Source organism: Mytilus edulis, chromosome 14 (genome assembly GCF_963676685.1).
Source record: "Mytilus edulis chromosome 14, xbMytEdul2.2, whole genome shotgun sequence".
NCBI classification, from domain to species: Eukaryota; Metazoa; Mollusca; class Bivalvia; order Mytilida; family Mytilidae; genus Mytilus; species Mytilus edulis.
In genome coordinates this window covers 5524246-5545418 of record NC_092357.1, presented here as the reverse complement: position 1 = coordinate 5545418, position 21173 = coordinate 5524246, and the positions used below count along the sequence as shown (strand labels likewise).

General features: G+C 31.8%; 2 protein-coding genes across 3 annotated transcripts; both read left to right on the top strand.

The window, feature by feature from the left end:
• Nucleotides 1–7645: 7645 nt before the first annotated feature.
• LOC139503174 (uncharacterized) lies at nucleotides 7646–20047 on the top strand. Of its 2 annotated transcripts, none has more exons than XM_071292908.1 (6): nucleotides 7646–8098; nucleotides 10471–10770; nucleotides 11664–11890; nucleotides 12651–12858; nucleotides 13653–14765; nucleotides 17438–20047. In XM_071292908.1, exons 2-6 carry the CDS (start codon nucleotides 10494–10496, stop codon nucleotides 18850–18852), a joined length of 3240 nt encoding a protein of 1079 aa, XP_071149009.1. In that variant the 5' UTR covers nucleotides 7646–8098; nucleotides 10471–10493; the 3' UTR covers nucleotides 18853–20047. The 2 variants fall into 2 exon arrangements, with proteins under 2 accessions (XP_071149009.1, XP_071149010.1); XM_071292909.1 differs by having other exon boundaries at nucleotides 7669–7847.
• LOC139503419 (putative ankyrin repeat protein RF_0381) lies at nucleotides 18943–19659 on the top strand. Its single transcript, XM_071293199.1, has one exon. The coding sequence runs from the start codon at nucleotides 18943–18945 to the stop codon at nucleotides 19657–19659; it is 717 nt and encodes a 238-aa protein (XP_071149300.1).
• Nucleotides 20048–21173: the final 1126 nt, after the last annotated feature.

Here is a 21173-nt window from a genome sequence, read left to right as displayed (position 1 = left end):
TATTATTTCATACAAAAAGATAAATGATTTTCTTTAAATATTTTATATTTTTAGAATATGTTATATTTTTTGGAAAAATAAATGTCAGGGTCCATAACTGTTTCTTTACCATTTTTAAGTTCATCATTGATCAACAACAAAGACTATAAAATAATCCATAGAAAACACGAGAGAAGACTTCCTCATGTTTGAGATGCGATAATTTTTAACACAGCGATAATAATCATGAACAAATACCTGCATCACATTTAGTAAACTACATAAACGTTGTACATTTATACTAAATCAACCATATACTTGTGCCATTCAGCATGTTAAAATTATATCAAATTGAATAGCTATCTGCTATACTGATGCATGTTATTTGTGCATACTGTACACTAAATGTTTTTTTTTCTATTTTGACAGATGGTTGTCTAATGTGATATATCTGTAATGTAATGCCCTATTTAATGAAAATGATGCATTGATCCCTATATGTCAGTATTCAAAACAGATATACTAATGTAACTACTCTTACATTCCGTGAAATTTGTCCACTATACAAACCACAGGCTATAAAAGGTTTTATGTACTACATTGGCAGGATCAATATTGCAAGTTATGCCAATATCAGCATAATTTAAAAGTAGTACCTTCCTCTAATAAAAAGTCCAAATTATATATTGTTTTTAACTTTTTTTTCACACAATGCTTTCAAAGTGCCCCTCCCTCTTAAAACCAGTTAAGATAAGTGACTTACGATCACAAATTAGATATATAGTGGTGATGTACTTATAATCTGACATCAATTGCTTTTTGATATATAAACCAATATATACATGATATATCACCACCGTGTACATCCTATATATATTTGTTTTTCTTCAGGGATATGCATTTGTACATAAGAGTGACTGTTGACTCTACCTTTGTATACTTCCTTACTAAAATTTATAGTTACAAATTTTTGTTATTAAAATCTTGTAAATCTTTATTTATTGCATATATCTTTTGTTTCAAATCAAAATTATATAAATTGGTTCTTATTTGAAAAAAAAATTACCCTTTAACATCACCATTACTTTTTCAAAATCAAATAGGATGTTAGTAACTCTTGAACACGTTTATGTTCTGTCATGAAACATTGCAAAGTAACTTTTTTATTAGATGTTTTACTCATAAATAATATGAACTAAATAGATGTGTGGAGAAAAATTACTGTTTCAAATCACCCAAGAACCATAATACTTAATAACTATCTCGTACAATTCTTACAAATCGCAAATGTGTTTTTCATTCAGATTTTTAAGTGTCAATTTTTTTGATTTTTAGTAAATAATTATCAAAGGTACCAGGATTGTAATTTAGTACGCCAGACGCTCGTGTCGTCTACATAAGACGCATCAGTGACGCTCATATCAAAATATTTATAAAGCCAAACTAGTACAAAGTTGAAGAGCATTGAGGATCCAAAGTTCCAAAAAGTTGGGCCAAATACAGCTAAGGTAATCTATGCCTGGGATAAAAAAAAATCCTTAGTTTTTCGAAAAATTCAAAATTTGGTAAACAGGAAATTTACAGCAGATTTACCAAAATGTTGACTACTGGACTGGTGATACCCTCGGGGACGAAACGTCCACCAGCAAAAAGGCATCACCTGCTAATTTTTCGTAGGAAATAAAATGAAATGAGATTTCCATGTTGTTAGCCATGATGTCAAGAGTGTCCTTACTATGTGCAAAATGTTTATTCATTTAGATATTTACTGTGAAAAATATGCAAATTTTATAGTTGGTGTCAGTGAAACTAAAGAATCAATGATAAAATTTGTCATTTGTTTTCTATTTTTATTATATTGCTATAGACCTTTATAAGTACACTTAAAGATGACCTTATGTGAGGTATTGAAATTTGGGTTCATGTTCGGACTTCTTAGTGTTTTTCCATACGATACAATATGAAATATTTTGCCCCATTACACCCATTTATCTTTTCATATAAGACTTAATAGCTCATAAAAGGCCATTTGCCAAAAAATTAGCAGATTGTTGATTTTTCTTCTTTTGATTTTTGACCCAAATAATGTCAATGCAACTATAAGTTAAAAGTCCGAGTCAGTCTTTACTTGCAATATTTTTTAATTTCAAATATTCCGAAAAGAAGCATTATGACCTATCAATATTTTTAGCTGTTTTTGTTTCTTAGCTAATTCTCTTCCGACTTATAATATCAATTCTAAATTCTTGTTTTTTTTTTTTTTATTTCACCTAAATACCTCCTTAATATTAAGTATTCCGAAATTATACATGCTGTGCTTACTTTTGCGATTTTTACGATTTGATTATTTGCATTTAAATTCATGTAGGTCAGAAACAAATGTTAAATAAAGGCAACAGTAGTATAACGCGGTTCGAAATTCATAAATCGATTTGAGAAAAATTAAAACAGTTTGAATTGCTATATAGACATTACAAATGATTGAATTATTGTAAATTGTATATGTGTGTCTTGCAATTTTGATCCGACTTTGACCCATTTTAAATATTCGTATAAAAACATTTCGTTTTTTTGGTTAGGCCTATTACTCAGTTTTTTATAGGAATATGTTCATCTGACCGTAATCTTATTTTGATGGTGTATTTGTCACGCATAGAAAGATGGCAATCATTGGTCTGTTATTTTATGATTTATTTCACTGTAAACCTTTTTATTATGTAATTTTCAGTGTGTTATACATGTTATATGTATCCCTTGTTTTTGGAGATAAATATTTAAAAAAGATTTAATCAGTTTTACTTTTTCCCACTATTGTCTTCCATGAAAAAAAAGTTAAGTTCGATTTTAAAACTTTTTTAAACTAATATAAAAAGGGATAAGTGGTATGATTGCCAATAAACTCTCCACAAGAGACTAAAATGATAGAAACATTTACAACTATAGGTCACCCTACGGCCTTCAACAACGAGTCAGCGATGAAAGGCCCCGAAATGACAAGTGTAAAACCATTCAAACGGGAAAACCTACGGTCTTATCTATATAAAAAACGAGAAACGAGAAACACGTATAAATTGACTGTGACTCTGGTATCTCTCGTCCCTCTTTACATAAACAAACGACAACTACTGTACATCAGATTCCTGACTTAGGACAGGCATACATACATATCCAAGACCAAACATGCTAAACAAGATATCGATAACGACTAAATAGACAATGTCGATATCGACAAATGAATACACCGTTACAAAACGCACTGTCGATATCGACAATAACAACACGATATCGAATCGAAATCGAAAATTTCTGAATAAATAAATGTATGAACAAACAAGATATCGACAACAGCGATACGATATCGATTCGATATCGCCATAGAAGGTTTTTAACCTCTCCCCGATGATATATGGTATATGGATATACCTTAAAGGAGAAAAAAATAATCTTAAAAGAAGTGTTGACAACCAAGGATTATCTAAGAAGAAGGTCAGACAGAGGACAAAAGGCATACCCGTTAACAAATACGACATACAAGGACAAACATCAACATTTCACATTGAAAATAAAAATAAATGAAAAACGCAGACCCCGAAATACTTGGGCGACCATGCATGAATTCTTATTGCGTTAATATCTATGTATAAATGAATGTTAAGTAAAGATATTACATGATCTCTTAAATGCATTGCAAAAATCGAATGTAAACTGGATTTAAAAAGAAAATATACGGATTCATTAAAAAAAAATTAAAAAAATATAAACGCACTTAGTCCACCTTTCGTATGATACAAACAATAATTAAATTACTCTCATGCGTTGTCAAATGAAGATCTTCAGAGTGTTAAATATATTATACGATGTAGTTTTATTACTTGATTATTAACATAGAAATATACATGAAACAACATCATGTGTCAAATTGTCAATTTATTTTCAAATATTTCAAATTTACTTTGATCGTTTAGCGTTTTTCATCATTTTATCTTCATTGTATATATCACATATTGTTAAATGAAAAAAAGCTTTGGGATGTTTGTCGATTTCGATTCGATATCGTCGATATCGTAGATATCGACAACCAAGACAGATTTTTCAGGCCGTTGTTGTAGTAACGGGATGTTTGTCGATATCGATTCGATATCGTCGATGTCGACAACCAAGACAGAGGTTTCAGGCTGTTGTTCATGTTATAGGATGTTTGGTGTTATCGATTCGATATCGTCGATTTCGTTGATATCGATAACAAAGACAGAGGTTTAGGTATATGGAATATTTGTCGATATCGATTCGATATTAACATTCAAGACAGAGGATTTAGGTCATGTGGATATAACAACATACATACGAAAAGTCGTGTATCGATATCGACACAACATCGTGTCTTGGACATACCTCATCAAAAGTTCAAACATTTGCAGCGGGATTAAACGTCTTAATGTACCAAACCTTCTCCCGTTTTCTAAAAGAATAGTATAACATCACAACATAGAAAAACACACGATAAAATATCAATTGGAAGGCTTAACTCAATCAAAAAACGTAAATTAACACATTCCGAACGAATAAATTTTGATCTGCGATACCTGAATGCAAATACATATTTAATAAAATTATTAGGGACAAACATGCAAGGCAAAAAGCAAACAAACCTGTTAATCATTAAAAAGAACATAAAATTGTCTTACCTCTGTTAAAAATGAAAGTACTGAAATGTAACTTTATATGTGTAAACATCGATGTTAAGGCATTATATGTAGCTTCACATATCGGACGTATGAGCGTGAGCTTCGAAGATATAAAACTTGTACATGTGATTTACGTAGAAACAATAATAGAAAGGCTGATGATACCAAAAAGAATATTCAAGCTCATCAGTCGTAAATAAATTTAATTTATTTATCTTTTCTCTTGTTCTAAAAAGAGCAATTAGTTGCAATAGAATAGGAAATGTCATCATCTTAAATTTTTTATATACAGTAGCACGTCTACGTCGAGGAGTATATTTAAAAATATTCATCACATTCATCGAGCTACATCAAGGACTAGATAGAATACCTATACCATCAATTTTGCCATTGCAACCATATGGTGTCGCAGTTCCCAATTGGCTAATCCAGTTGTCCTGTTTTTATCTACGGAGAGGCGTTGCAACCTTTGATTGCGTTGAATAAGAACCGCAATTTTTATACGTGTGCATGTAACAAATTTCGTTGTAGAGGGGTCTAAATACAGCACAAAAATGTTCAAAAAGACCAAAAGAGTGCAAAAATATAATTTAACAAAACTCATTTGACTAACGGGTTGAACAACTGATATTCTTAAACCCTGCTGCCTGCCATTGCCAAATAAATTGATCACAAGGTGTAACAAATCTATATTGATTTAATACCAAGTAGAAACTATAAACTTGCGGCAAAGATGATAAACCACAACATGAGGTGCTAAATTTTTTACACCATATGCGTCTTTGACAATTAAAGTCTCTCCAGTGATGTTAGAGATCGATAAGTATTTGTAGGCCATTTTATTTACCTCAATTTAGAATAGACTCTTGAATTGTGAAGGGTTAAAATAGGATGTACTGACTATATAAACCGGAGGGAATGTATAGTACAAGCCCAAACGAAATAAATATAAAATCTAAATTGAAAACAACGTTCAAAACTATGATTGCGTTGGATAAAAACTGCAATTTTTATACATGTGCATGTAACAAATTTCGTTGTAGAGTAGTCTAAATACAGCACAAACAAACATTTTCCAAAAGACCAAAAGGAGTGAAAAAATATATTTTAACAAAAAGTCTTTGACTAACAGGTTGAAAGGCATTTTCTAAATTTATGGAAACAAATGTAAGGAATTTTACAAAATACATAAAAGTCTATAAAACTGAATGGAAAGTACCCAAAATTGAGGAACTGGAAAAATCAAATAGACCATTTCATGTCATCATTGAATATAGCATGCAATTTAAACAGTTAAAGTTTATTGTTGTAATAGATTATTTTTTGAAAAAGACGAAGTTTAGTGTTACATATAGTCTTACCATCAACACTACAACCACATTTTGTGTAGCTCTGGCCATCACAAAAAAATCTTTACTGACAGCTTTTCTTAAGGATATTTCATTATCAAAATTTACAGATTCAATAGCAATTAAGTTACTGTAAGACAGTTACAACTGATTCCTGGTGTAAAGTCCACGTAGTATTTAAACAATTTGCCTGAAACTGAACAGCCATTTTGTTGAATTTTCAATAAAATGTTCAGGCACTTTACAAAATGACTTGGTTGTTTAGGCCTTTTTTTAAAATGCCTGTCAACTTTAGGCATATCAAAAGACGCTTAAAAATTCAGTCATTTTACAATATCCCTAAATATAGAAAATGCCTGTAACATATTTCATGACAATAAATGGAATAAATGGATAAAGACATTAATCTGATTAGTTTCATATACTAATGATACAATTAACAACCGTGTAATCATTTTCTATCTTATTATATATGATAACGCTTGAAAAGGTGAAACCTTAAGCGCACATCCATTATTGCAAAGTAAATGCACTCCCCTCCCTCAGCGTTTTCTCCTTTCGAATGTTCAAGTTTTTATATTTTTATTCATTATGTATTCGAAAATGATTTAGTTTAGGTAAAAAGGACTAAAATGCATTTTTTCTTAACGGACAGGATGAATATTTACACACAGGTACTGGTTTAATCTAGTAATAATGTATTTACTTGTAAAACTCAATAATAAACAAATTTATTGACCACTTTCACACGAAACAACAATGACGTTTATGTATATAAATATGTATGTGTTTCAGACCATATGAGTTTTGGACCATGCGCGTATGATCATGATCATATGCGTATATACGCAAATGTTCCACCCGAATACAAATGTATTGTCCAGGTTTCAAATGGACATTTTCAAACAGTCGTCTACACAGACATTTACAAAGATACCGATACCTACACTGACTATTAAAATATAGGGACCGTATCAAAATGTCAAAACTTACTGAAGTAATGCCCTTTTAAAACTTGTTTCAGAAATAAAAAAAATAAATATATTCCGGTAGAATTGTATATTATTTAAACCCATGTTCGCGTACTAAAGGAGGTTTCTATGAGTTAGGAGTACAATAAGTATATTTTTTTTGTTTGGCCAGTTTTACCATTTACAACTTGGACAGAATGTTGACGAATCCTTTTACGGATTATTACTGGCTGCTCGTAGCTTTACCTCAGAGTTAAAGGTGTACTTTTCTGTATATTTTGCAAACTACTTATGCTTTCTTTTGTTTAATAGTCAAAATACGCTTACCTGCTTGTTGCACTTTGGTCAATGTAAAAATAATATTAATATAAATATAATATGTTAAATGATATGTTTGGTGTGCATGTCTATAGTATGAATTACATTGCATATACTATTGTTCTGTCAATATTGTTCACGTACTATATGCCCTTTTTTGATAATTTAATGGTTTTTAAAAAACAGAAATTTAAAAAAAAAAAGAACCGATGTGGACATCAACACATTTATTCACAAAAACAATGCATTTTGAACAAAAACTAAATATTTATTTTCAAATAAGAATTGCAAGATTTTATTTTTAGAAAAGCTATTACTTGTTTCCTATTGATTCAGTGCTGATGTGTATGATAACGCACACATATTACACATGTTTAGAAAATGAATTCATTTTCTGTAGTTTTAAAAGTATACCATCTAAAAGGCTGTTGATAACAACTATTGTGTCGCTTATTTACATTAAAAAAATCAATATGTGTATTATAAGGAGATGTCGAATTTTTTTACACAAATTATTTGGTAGTGAAGATGGAAATTTTAAATAGGTTAAACTATGTGAAGTTTGTTGATATTAAGTTTAGAGTTCAGAATGAGTGTGATTTTAAGGAGGAATATCCTGATATGTATAGTTGAAACTGTTAATTCATGTAAACACGAGAAACTTTTAGGGATTTTGGTTAAACGTGAAGATTATGTATTTTTTGTTTCGATAAGTGATATTTATCATATTAATGAGAAACTAGTTCATATATATTTACTTCTTTTAATACTGATTGAAATGATAAGATAGATATAGGTAAGTAAATATTTTTGGTTTGCATTTTCTTATTCAACTGTTCGACATAGATTAGTATACTCAATACACAGAGAAACATATAAAATATTAGGGTCTGTATTCTTTTATTTTAAAATGTATAGGGCCTTTTCCTCTTAAGAACTAATGTTCTCAACCCATCACTTTTATATGGCCTATGTTTCTTAATATTTGCTAGACATTATTTTTTACAGTATAAGCATATTATAAGTTATCTACGTTCATATCCGTAGATATGGATATTTTAACACCCTGAAGTACCCCAGTACACAATGAGGCGTAGCCGAAGGGTGTACAGGGTACTTCAGGGTGTTAAAATATCCATATCTACGGATATGAACGTAGATAACAAATTTATCCCCGGTCTTAATCCGAATCGAGCGAGTTTAATGAAAATTCGGGTACAAAGTGTAACGTTTTTTTTTCATTATCTAAAAAAGTGTTTTGGAAATTTTACATATTTTTTACGGGGTGTAGGGTACTACCTTTGATAGAACCCTACAGGTAGTCAAGTATAAGACGTTTTCAATACGGAGACAAAGAAACTGGATTGAGTCAAATTTGGCGCTCAATGTTGTGAGAGTTACGTCATAGATGGTATGACGTCAACGTGGGTCATTTGCATAGCTAGGTCAGTAGTCCCATTCCTTGAAAATGTGGCAGTCAAGTGATGCATTTAATGAAATGAGTGTAAATGATCGGCATATAATAGGACAAAATCGTTAATGAGTTGAATATTTAATTCTAAACATTATGGATAATCTACAGAATTCAATATTTTACAAGGAGTAATCATGGAACTAAGGAAAACTTGCATGAAGTTCCCCGGGATAATGGTTAGCAACGTCCGAGGATATGGGTTAGCAACACCCAGGGGCTATGGGTTTTGTAACGACGTGCGTTAATCAATCAAAATGTACAACACCATGATTCAGAAGTATAAAATGGCTGGTCGTTTAGTACCAGTTACATATATTTATTAAAAAAAGGTTTATCACCAATACTGGTTTTCCTCATGAAAAATACACAACAGAAAAGAGTTAAGCAATGCTAAATGTCCTGTTCAAGAATCCCACCGGACGGCGGTCTTAGAACTCACTATACACATGATAAAGGGGACATTCTAAATGTATATCTGTTCTAACTAAATATTTCTAAAATTTTATAAATGTGATCGAAAAAGATTAATTTACGAAAAGCATTATTGCATTGATTTTAAGATGTTAAGTTAACTAGCATGACTATTGCTTTTTTTCCCTTTCGAAGGTGACGTTTTGTGAAACACAGATAGTTCTTAAAGTGTGTAAAACACATATGAAGCATCAATGTCTACATATGCATCAATATCTACATATGCCAGTGGATTAGATGGCAACTGCGTGACCCATTATTCATTAATTAGTCCAGCCATGTAGCATTTTTAATAATATATGTCTTTACCTTTTTTTCACCTTTTTTAAATTTTTGTATTGATAAATATATAATATGTAGGACTCTAAAGTGCGAAGGGGACGCTAATGTACGATAATCACGCTAAAGTACGATGTTATGCACTAAAGTAAAGTGACTCCATACTAACGTACATAATGCTTTTCGTAAATTAATCTTTTTCGATCACATTTATAAAATTTTATAAGTTGAAATTGGGTGTCGCGTTTTCTTCTTTTAGATAAAATCCATGAATATTGTTCCACAAAGTGGTAATGAACAACGTAGTTTATTATGTGTTCATTTCAAGATTATTGGGGGGGGGGGGGGGTATGTGGGGGCTAAAATCGGAAAAAAAGGCCAGTTCGGATAAAACACGACGTTCGGCTATGATATTTTGCAAAATTATGTCCCTTAGACATTTTTTGAATAAATGTCTGCTTCTGCACTTTTACTATACTGTGAAGTCTAGAAGTTTACATGCATAATACAAAGTAAAAAAAAAAAATAAGTTGGTTTACAGTATACAGAATTACTGAAACAAAACGGAAAGTCCATTATCAAATAGCAAAATCAGTCGTAGTCGATTGTTTATGAAATAATGTTTATATTAATTCACAATCAGCTATTTTCTCTACTAATATCTTTGTTAGACAATCTGAATATAAAAAACATATGATATCTTGGACCCAAAAAAGACATGCTGACATCCACTAGAAAATTCTAAAATTGTTGTATTTTTTCCTTTCAGCCAATTTCCAAAGCACTTTTATGTGAAAGTATATACATACTAGTATTATAAAAAAGATGATATCATCATCTTGAGCAGGGTATAATAAAACAATTAAACACAGTTTATTCTTATAACAGGTGATTAATGCTAGCCAAGATTACAAACAAAGTTCATTGCTGAATATTTTTTATAGGTCAGAGGTATCCACGTTTTATAATGACGTCAATTTCACAACTTACAGAAGAAGAGAAAAACTTCACCAGATTTTTCTTACTTAACTTTAAAGTATCTCCTGATATTGCAAGGCGATACTTTGATGTCGAATTTCCACCGGCACACTTAGCTTTAACTATTAACAATAATATGAATGCCATCATGAAATTAAACAAATCCAGAATAATCAATGCAGCCCAACTAGAAATTCTAAGGGGTGTCCCTGGTACTATATGGCCATCATATCCTCCACCTATGACTGCTGGAGTCGGATCAACAGGTATACATTACTAATAAAGTTTATAATTTCCTGATGCACTCTCATTATTTCAAAAAAAAATTAGTAGGCCAAACTAATGAATGTGACAAATAGCACTTGTTATTGAACCATGTAAAGATTCTTTGTTGATCGTATGTGTGAAAAAATAATGCTCTACTAATAAAAAAAAAATATAGAAAGAAAGACATTGTTACGTTAGGAAAAAAAAGAAAAAAGTAGTATGATTGCCAATGAGACAACAATCAACCAAACAGCTCATAAGAAAATGTAAACGCTACAATGTAAAAGGTTACCGAATAAGTACTTTCAACAATGTGCACACATCATATCATTATAAAAGCTATATGTTGACATGAATTATCATTAGTATGGTCATACATATAAATTAACTGTAAACCAAAACTCTGCATTTTGGAAATACCAAGGCTTTCCTGCCTCAAAATTAGATAATTACCTTAGCTGTAGGAATTTTCGGTCCTGAATTCACTCAAACTTCGTACTTTAATTGGCCTCTTAGTTTTTTTTCAATCGAGCGTTACTGATGAGGCTTTTGTAGACGGTATCTATGAGTTTATATACCTATAACCTGAATGAATGACTTTGCATCAGAAAGATGGTAGATATTCGGATATAACTTTTGTTTGGTTTGGAATATCAATCCTTTTTTTCCAAATAATATTCTGAATTTGTCAAATTATTTAATATTACAGTATTAATCCAACTTAACTTACATATACTGCTAACGCCGAAATACGAAATAACGTTTCAACTCTACATCTTATAGTTTGATACGTTAATTGTTTTTAAAAGATTAAAGTTTTTTCTCGAAAATATCAGAAGTGTCAAATAATTCCTCTGAAATTGACCCGTCCACTTTCTATCCTTTTTTCTAGCAACTTCTTCCAAGGACTTTGATCTGACAATGATGATATGTCTGTTACGTAATATAGGAGGTTTACCTGCACCTACGAATGGATGGGATCGACTTCCGCATCCGAATTATACGTTACCGGGAGAGGCCCTTGCTACCCTGAAGTGGTACAGAAACCAGTTGGCTCATACAACAGTTACTTCATTTGATAACAATGAATTCCAAGACAAATTAACTATGGTTGAGACGGTACGTTATTTTAGTCAAAGCAAATGCATATTCATTTTGTTTAAATATTCCTCATCGTAATTGTAATAACCAAAGAACACGTACTTGTTTGGTTCAGAAAATCTTCATTTTAATATATGAAGTAACATCCAAAGCACATGTTTTATTATTGTTTAACGATATTCCCGACATGAAACAATAAAAAATGTCTCAAACAAAATAGTATCACAAAACTACCGAAAGATGGCTTGCACATATATAATGAATACGGTAGGAAAAGTTTAAAATTATTGTTAGACAAATGTTTTCTTCACTACAATTGAATGCTTGTTTATATGTCCAATGTCATACATTGCATTGCATAATTATGTAACAGCATGAAGCTCATCAGCTTCTATTAATGTACCAGTTGTTTAAGATTAATTCACATCTTCGGACAATGACAGGTGTACAATCATGGTCTCAGCTACGGTTTGTGACTATAGAAACACTGCGAGAAGTATTCGTGAGCGGATATATTCTTAAAAACAGACGATATTTTGTGAAATGTATACCCTTGTAAATGCACTTCAAACAAGAGCGTCATAAACCTCAATATTTGATTCATTTTAATTTACTTCTTTTCAACTTCTACAAATGATAAAAGTGATAACATGAATTATGTGATTTTTTTCAAAATAAAAACATAAAATCTGATAAATGTTTAGAAGGATATGACCTATTAGGTATTTTTCATCATCCTCATCAAGTACTCGTATACTATGTACCGTTCTCATTTTAGGCGTTGCAAATTTTAAATAATGGTCAAAGACCAAACGAAGTAACTGAAATATTGAACTACGATCTTGATGGAGACCAAGCAAAATTATTAGCTAAAGATGACCTGGAGCAACTTAAAAAAGTGTATCTGGATCGTGGGAAGGAAAAAGAACAAATAGAAAGTGATTTCTCCCATTACAGGAAAGGCAATCTTCCGATTCACATCGCAGGTTTGTGTCAGAGTTTTACAATATAAACATTTTGAAGTCACTTAACGCAGGTCGAGTTACAGTTGCATACAGTTCTATAAATATATATTGCGTTTATAAAAGGAAAACGGAAAATACAAAAAATGTGTTCATGGTCAGTTGTATGTTCAGTTTAACCCCGCCACATTTTTGCGCCTGGAGGTGACCTTCTGATGTTGTGTACTCTATGGTCGGGTTGTTGTCTCTTTGACAAATTCCCCATTTCCATTCTCAAGTTTATCAGTAACTCAAGTATGACTTAGTTCTGAAATGTACATGTAGTTAATCATTACTAAAAAGTAAAAAAAAACAATAAAAATACTGAACTGCGAGGAAAATTCTGTACGGAAAGTCCGTTATCAAATGGCAAAATCAAAAGCTCAAAAACGTCGAACAACTGGCATATTCCTTACTTGATATAGGCATTTTCTTAGGGTAGAGAATGCTGGATTAAACCTGATCTAATAACTAGCTTAACATCTCACTAGTATGACAGTCGATTATCTTGTCAACGATGTGCCCGAAGTAAACAAATGTTGAAATTGATCATTTTGTATATAGATAATGCCCCTTGTATTAATAACTTGAGAATACAGCAAATTAAACTATATGACATTTCAACTTCCAAGAACAACCAAACATTTTAACTACAGATTTGTTTTCCATTATGAAAGATAATTTATAATCTTATTAACGTTAAAATAAGCTTATTTAAAGATTTTGCTCAATATGTCAGTACCAAATGCATCTAAATGACTGTATATTTACTTTTACAGAGGAGAATGCAACTTTGGTTGAAACATGGATGAAAGATGATGAATATTTTTATGAGACAAAGGGATCTGAGCTTGTTTATGATCAAATGGAAGATTGTAGCTGTATTTTGGTGACATCAAATTTAGGATTTGGAAAGACCGCCACCATCCGACATGTCGCAATACAATATAAACTGAAAGGATTTGAAATAATTTCCGTCGAGTCACCAGAGGACATAATCAAATACAAAACAAATGAAAAACAAGTGTTTCTTATCGATGATGTCCTTGGTAAATACGATTTGGATCTGACACTGTTGGATAACTGGGAAAGAATCAACGAAAAGTTAATAAGCAGCATAGAAACAGGACACGGTTCAACAAAAATATTGTGTACACTAAGATCAAAAATATCACTTCATCAGAGATTTAAAAATGCAACCACAGTTTTGAACAAAGTAGTCATAAATTTAGAACAAGAGACTACAAGTCTTTCAAAACAGGAGAAGCAGAAAATATTAATGAAACACCTGATGAGAAGTAATTTAGAAACTGAAATTGAAACAGGGGAAGTTGATTTAATGTGTGAAACGAATTATGCATTTCCTCTTCTTTGCAAATTAGTTGTAAACAATGAGGAAAGATTCAGAAAAAGAACAACATTCTTAAGGCAACCATTATCACTTTTAGATGAGGAACTAGATAAAATGAGTAATGAAAATAAGAACTTATATTGTATTTTGCTGCTATGTATGATGTTTAACGGCTCATTTGGTAGAAATATGTTTGACATTGACTCTGATGAATGTGATAAGAAAATATACAAAATGACGCAAACTTGCGGACTTCAAAGAAACATTTCTAAGATTGAACTTGAGAATGGCGCCCTCTCTGCTTTAAGATCTTATTTCAGAAAAGACAGTAACAATTTCGAGCAAATTCACAATGTTATTGAACAAACTGTCGGTTGGCAGTTCTGTACTATGAATCCCAAAGGAATATTTGAAAAGGCTTTAGAAAACGCTGAACAGAAACATCGGCAACAGGTATACAAGGATAGTGAAAAGGAAAAAGATCAGATAGTTCATGTTAGCACTGTTGCGTCGAAAGGAAATCTTCTTAAAAACATCGAAGGTTTGTTTCAATATTTATCAATAAAACCAGTTTGAATTGCCTAATCGCTGGTCGGGTTACAGTGTAATAAATTATTTGTTTTTTAACTTCACATTCATTTCCAATCATAAAACGGAAAGCACCCTAACGTCGGCTCATGCTAACTTGTTCGTTAAATATTCAATTTAAACTTGACAAAATAAGCATTATTTTGGATATATTTTTATACAAACGCAAAAATTTCCGTATACTGTTGTGACGTTATCATCGTCGTCTTCGTCGATTACAAATATTTGGTTTCTAGAAAATAACTAAAGAATAAATATGTGGATCTCTAGGAAATTGTATCACAAGGTTACATACCACAAACAGAAGATTGTCTTAGCTAGGTTTTTTTTTAATTAGAGGCCATAAAAATGCTGAAACAAACATTGTTCTTGTTTCAAAACAATAATTTGTGTTTAACTAAGTAACCATATATAAATTATTTAGTATAGGGACATGTTTTTTTACAAATGATTATAGAATGCAGTGAACCAAAAAAAAAAAACTCCCGACCCTTTGCATGCTTTGGGTTTATAGGTTACTTTCTTAAATGGTATGACGGATAAATAAATCAATTTTATCGAATATTTTCATATAACTTTTTTTTGACCTTTGGGGGGGTTATGGTCCTAACCATTATGGAAAAGCAATAAAATTGAGAATGGAAATGGGGAATGTGTCAAAGAGACAACAACCCGACCAAATAAAAAAACAACAGCAGAGGGTCACCAACAGGTCTTCAATGTAGCGAGAAATTCCCGCACCCGGAGGCGTTCCTCAGCTGGCCCCTAAACAAATATATACTAGTCCAGTGATAATGAACGCCATACTAATTTCCAAATTGTACACAAGAAACTAAAATTAAAATAATACAAGACTAACAAAAGCCAGAGGCTCCTGACTTGGGACAGGCGCAAAAATGCGGCGGGGTTAAACATGTTTGTGAGATCTCAATCCTCCCCCTATACTTGTATAACACTTTCTAGAAATCGCATATTGTTTTACTAATTTCAGTGCGGTCTAAATTCAAATTCTTTAGTTAATATACTTTATGAAGCGGAATATAATCTTGTATATAGATACTTATGTAAGCCCGATATTTTAGTCTACACTGAGGTCTAAAGGGTTCAAAATTATTCTTTTGTTTTTATTTCATTTGAAGTTGACATCTTTTGGATCTTTGATATAACTTTTCTTACAATTAACTTAGACATTTCAATTTGAGGCACGTTTTCGAGTTAGTCCGTATTAAGGTAAAGAAGGACCACAATTAAACTTTATTTAGATTTCACATGGTTCTTTGATATATTGAATCTAACGGTGTGTTTAGATTTTCGATTTTAGAACTGGTTTTTAAATTGGTTCACATTAAGGTCCAAAGTGTTTAAACTTAAGCTTAGTTTGGTTTTAACAAAAAATAAATGCAAGAGGTTCTTTTATATGCTGAATCTTATCATGTTTCCAATTTTTTATTTCAGGCCAATTTTTAAGTTTGGTCAAATAGGGGTACAAAATGAAATTTTGCTTGATTCTAACCAAAATTAAACACATGGGCTCATTACTATACTTATTCTAAACGTGTATTTACATTTTGGATTTTACATTGAGGTTAAAATGTCCACAGTTAAATTGTGTTTGATTTCATAAAAAAAACTATTCTGATATGCTTATTCGAACCATGCCTTGTAATTATTTTTTGGATATTGGACCATTTAAATAAAAGTTCAATTTAAAATTTTCAGTTCTTTGACCACATGAAACCTATGCTGTGTCAAATATGCACAATCCAAATTCAAAGCTTAATCAATCTTGAATGTTATGTCCATACATGTCCCATCTGCTCATGGTTCGGTAAATGATGAGTATCAAGCTGCGTCAAATAAGCTATTAACTAGTCATTATTATACAGTGCATCGCGGACGCTTTGAATTTTTCAAATTTGTTAACCAGAGATTTGCCCCTTGAAAATGTGAAATACATTGTGTAACCAAATTTAGGATTACCATTTTTTGCTTGAATATACTTCTATATCGAAATATTTAAAACTTCAACACGATCAGGATGTTAGGAACAACTAACTATAAAAATAAGCATAGTTAGGTCCGAGACCACAATTAGTTCGTAGTGCATATCTTTTATAACATAAATGAAAATTTAAAAAATCCGACCTGCGCTTTCTCAATTAAATTTTTACAATGTGTTGTACTACTTTTGGGACAAATTATATCAAAATTATAGAAAACTTCATCGGCTCTAACTCATAATATGGACAATTTTATGTTTAGGGCGTCTTGAATTCTTTTGACACCTTCCGAAGTGCTAATTTTTAACCTTTTTCAGCTGGCCCAAATCACTACTTTCCTTAAAAATTCTGGACCCAAATTTTTTCACAGTGTAATTTCAACCCCCTACTTGCAATTGGAGGCATAAAACATGGAGAAATAAGTTTGGAAGGGGTATAAAAAAAACATTGGCAAGTAACCCACTGTCAACACTAGGGACTATATTCGTAAAATCAAGGGACGACAATTGTGGTCTCAGACCTAATAGTTATTGCGTATCGTGTCAAATAAATTAAAAGCTTGATAATATGAAAGCAATCCATATTCGGAGGTACAACTTAGTTAGTCAATATATGATTTTTACAGATGCAAATGCAACTTTGGTTGAAACATGGATAGAAGATGATGAAACTTTTTATGAGACACAGGGATCAGAACTTGTTTATGAAAAAATAAAGGATTGTAGCTGTGTTGTGGTGACATCAACTTCAGGATTAGGAAAGACTGCAATTATTCGACATATCGCATTAAAATTCATACACGAGGGATTTGAAATTATTCCCGTAGAGTCGCCAGAGGATATACTCAAATACACAACACAGAATAAACAAGTGTTTCTTATTGATGATGTTCTTGGTAAATACAACTTAAGTCCGACAATGTTGGACACTTGGGAAAAGATCAACGAAAAACTAATAACCTACTTTGAAAACACGGGTATAGGTTCAAAGAAAATAATATGCACAATGAGATTACAAATAGCACTCCATACAAGATTTAAAAAAGCTTCCACAATTTTAAACAAAGAAGTCATAAATTTAGAGTGTGAGCCTTATGCTCTTTCAAAAGACGAAAAGCAAAACATATTATTAAAACACCTTCGGAGACGTAATCTGGAGGAAAAAGTTGAAAAAGTGGAGGTAGATATAATGTGTGAAACGAATAATGAGTTTCCTCTTATATGCAAATTAGTTTCAAGTAATGAAGACAGATTCAGCAAAAGAATTGCATTCTTTGGGCAACCATTATTACTTTTAAAGGAGGAGCTGAATAAGATGAGTAATGAAAATAAACAGATATATTGCGTGTTGGTGCTGTGTGTGCTGTTTAACGGTTCACTCAGCAGAAACATATTTGACATTGACTCAAGTGAATGTGATCAGAAAATTAACAAAATAATGCAGACTTGTGGACTTCCAAGAAATATGTCTAAGAGAGAACTTGGTGATAGTGCACTTTCTGTTTTAGGATCGTATTTCACAATGGACAGTAATAGTTTCCGACTTATTCACGATGTTCTTGAAGAGACCGTTAGTTGGCATTTCTGTACTATGAATCCCAAAGAAATGTTTTCAGACTGTAATATCTTGTTTATAAGAGATCGAGTCAGAATTTATTCTGATGAAAACAAAAATGAAAGTGTTGGTGAAAATATTGTGATAATTCAGGAAGATGAATTGAACGAGGATCATCTTAAACCGTTGTATAATAGGTTGTGGACCGAAATAAACAATGGCAGATTTTCAAATTTGTTGATGAGTCAACTTTTAAAGAATAAAAACTTTGTCCATGCGTTTGGAATCCATTTAGAAAAAAACAAGAGCACACTTGGATCCAAAAAACCCTTTTCTAAAGTTAGTTCGGAGCGAAGAAATAGCTTCCATCCGTCTATTTTTCAGGAGTTTTTTAAGACTGTGTCCATTGATGAATTTCGTGATAAAAAAGATGTCATTAGTCGAGTTTTAGTGGCTAAAGTCAACAGAAGTACACTAATGGACTGAATAGTTGCCTTCGGCTGTTATGAATTATTTCAATTTGCTTGGAGCTCATTTACCACCTCAGAACAGAAATGTATTCTCGGTAGAGGTTATATGTCTAAGTCATTCCTTCCTCTGGCTGTCCTAGGTGGAAGCTTAGGTATTGTAAAAGAATTAGTTCGTACTGGAGCAGACGTTAACTGTTTTTCCGAGTTTTGGGAAACACCTTTATTTATAGCAGTTAAATTAGGTCGCTGTGATATTGCACGCTTGCTTTTACGCAATGGAGCACGTGTAAATCTTCGAGGATGGTTTGACATGAAGATCCCAATTTTAGTCACTTCAAACATTTATCAATTAACCCTTTTAATTCTTAAATATGACTTAAACCAGACCAAACTTCATAAAGCAGTCCGACATAACGATTTAGATATTTTGAGATCAAATATTTCATCCGATATTATTGATAATAAAACAAAGAGCGGATGGACTGTCCTACATTACGCTGTATTAGTAAATAATTTAGAAGCTGTTAAGATATTATTCCATGACGAATTGACCCAGAAAGATGAGTCCGATGTTGACTGTTTGCAAGTTGATCAAAGAGAATGTGTATGGAGAAAGCCGACACCTACAGTAAGCATAGCTGACAATAACGGACTAACTGCTGTCCATCTAGCAGTTATCAACAATAATACGGAGATACTATCTCTGTTGCTTCAGCATAAAGCTGACATAATGGTCCGTGATGATCTCGGTAGAACCCCTTTACATTACACAACTAGTGAAAGTGCAAAAACGTTATTACTCTGTTATAGCGCTCAAAACTAACTATCATTATAACGCATATTAGAGGAGAGAATACACAAAAAGACTGAAATCAGCTTTCATGACAAGATGTTTTTATATTACTCTACAAACTGCTTCAGAAATAAATGACTGTATAACACATACCAGACAGTGAGAGTGATACATCTTTACTTCTGTATAATAGTTATCAAAGGTACCAGGATTATAATTTAGTACGCCAGACGCGCGTTTCGTCTACATAAGACTCATCAGTGACGCTCATATCAAAATATTTATAAAGCGGTATTTTATACCATCGGATACTAGTGATTGCATAAAAACATACAAAAGGGAGTCAAATTTATTGAATGACATGTATATTTCAGCATTTGAGTTAATTATCATGTCTTTCGACTTTCTGGTGGAAAAACCTTTTGATTTTGTTGTAAATTTTCCTTCAATCACATTTTGTATGCTGAGATGTTTTTTCAGTTTCGCAAAATATCGAGAAGAAAAAAATGGTACATGACATCGAACACTGAAGACGCTTTCGCAATTGACCCCGCACACTTCCTCCTGATATCGTTATGTCACTGTTCACGCTTTTCTTGTTTCTACTTCACCTTTGCAACCGTAAAAAAAAAATATTTTTCCAAATTGCTCGTTGTATCCTTTGAATGTTTTGTTAAATTTGTGCTGAAATAATACAGCAATATGAGAGTTATATCCCCTTTTTTTTTGACATATTAATATATAAATGTTAATCATGCGCTGTAAGTTACAGAAAAGTATTTTGATCTGATGTCCTTTGTCCCCCGGCAGAAATTTGAGGTCAAGGTCAAGGTCGTAATCTAAAATTTTGATGATTTTGAAAAAACGGTTTTACTATCTAAAAAAAGATGTGGTATGATTGCCAATGAGACAACTCTCCAGACCACAAGAGACCAAGATGACACAGAAATTAACAACTATAGGTCACCGTACGGCCTTCAACAATGAGCAAAGCCAAATTGAATACCGCATAGTCAGTTATAAATGGCCCCGAAATGACAATGTTAAACATTTCAAATAAGGAAACTAACGGCCTTATTTGTGTACATTTTTTTTAAATGAACGAAAAACAAAAATATAACACATTAACAAACGACAACCACTGAATTACAGTCTCCTGACTTGGGACAGGCCCATACGTACAGAATGTTTAAATTTATTAAAATAGTTTACTGAATATTTGAATAAGTTAGACATTTTAATGCGTCACATTTATGTGTTCCCGTACATTAACTTGTGTCTATGTGTGTTTTTTTCTTAATTTGCATTCGTTATGTAATTATCAATAGAGGGAAAACGCAAAAAAAAAAACATTAAGTTTTCATTGTTAACATCTTTCATATCGATGCATCTCATCTTTTAGATTTAATGAATACCGACATCAGTTAAAAAACGAGGAGATCGTTATAATTACTAATGAGATAACTATCCACATAAAAGTCAACCGTACAGTCTATTGTAAATTTGTATTTTTCTTTTAAAAAGATGATTTTGAATTGCTAAAA

Bases quoted from the DNA above. Each gene is read 5' to 3' on its own strand.
- LOC139503174 (XM_071292908.1), top strand. From the start codon at position 10,494: ATGACGTCAATTTCACAACTTACAGAAGAAGAGAAAAACTTCACCAGA. The intron at 11,891-12,650 runs GTACGTTATTTT...TTCTCATTTTAG, and splicing joins AATTAACTATGGTTGAGACG to GCGTTGCAAATTTTAAATAA. The intron at 14,766-17,437 runs GTTTGTTTCAAT...TGATTTTTACAG, and splicing joins TCTTCTTAAAAACATCGAAG to ATGCAAATGCAACTTTGGTT.
- LOC139503419 (XM_071293199.1), top strand. From the start codon at position 18,943: ATGTCTAAGTCATTCCTTCCTCTGGCTGTCCTAGGTGGAAGCTTAGGT.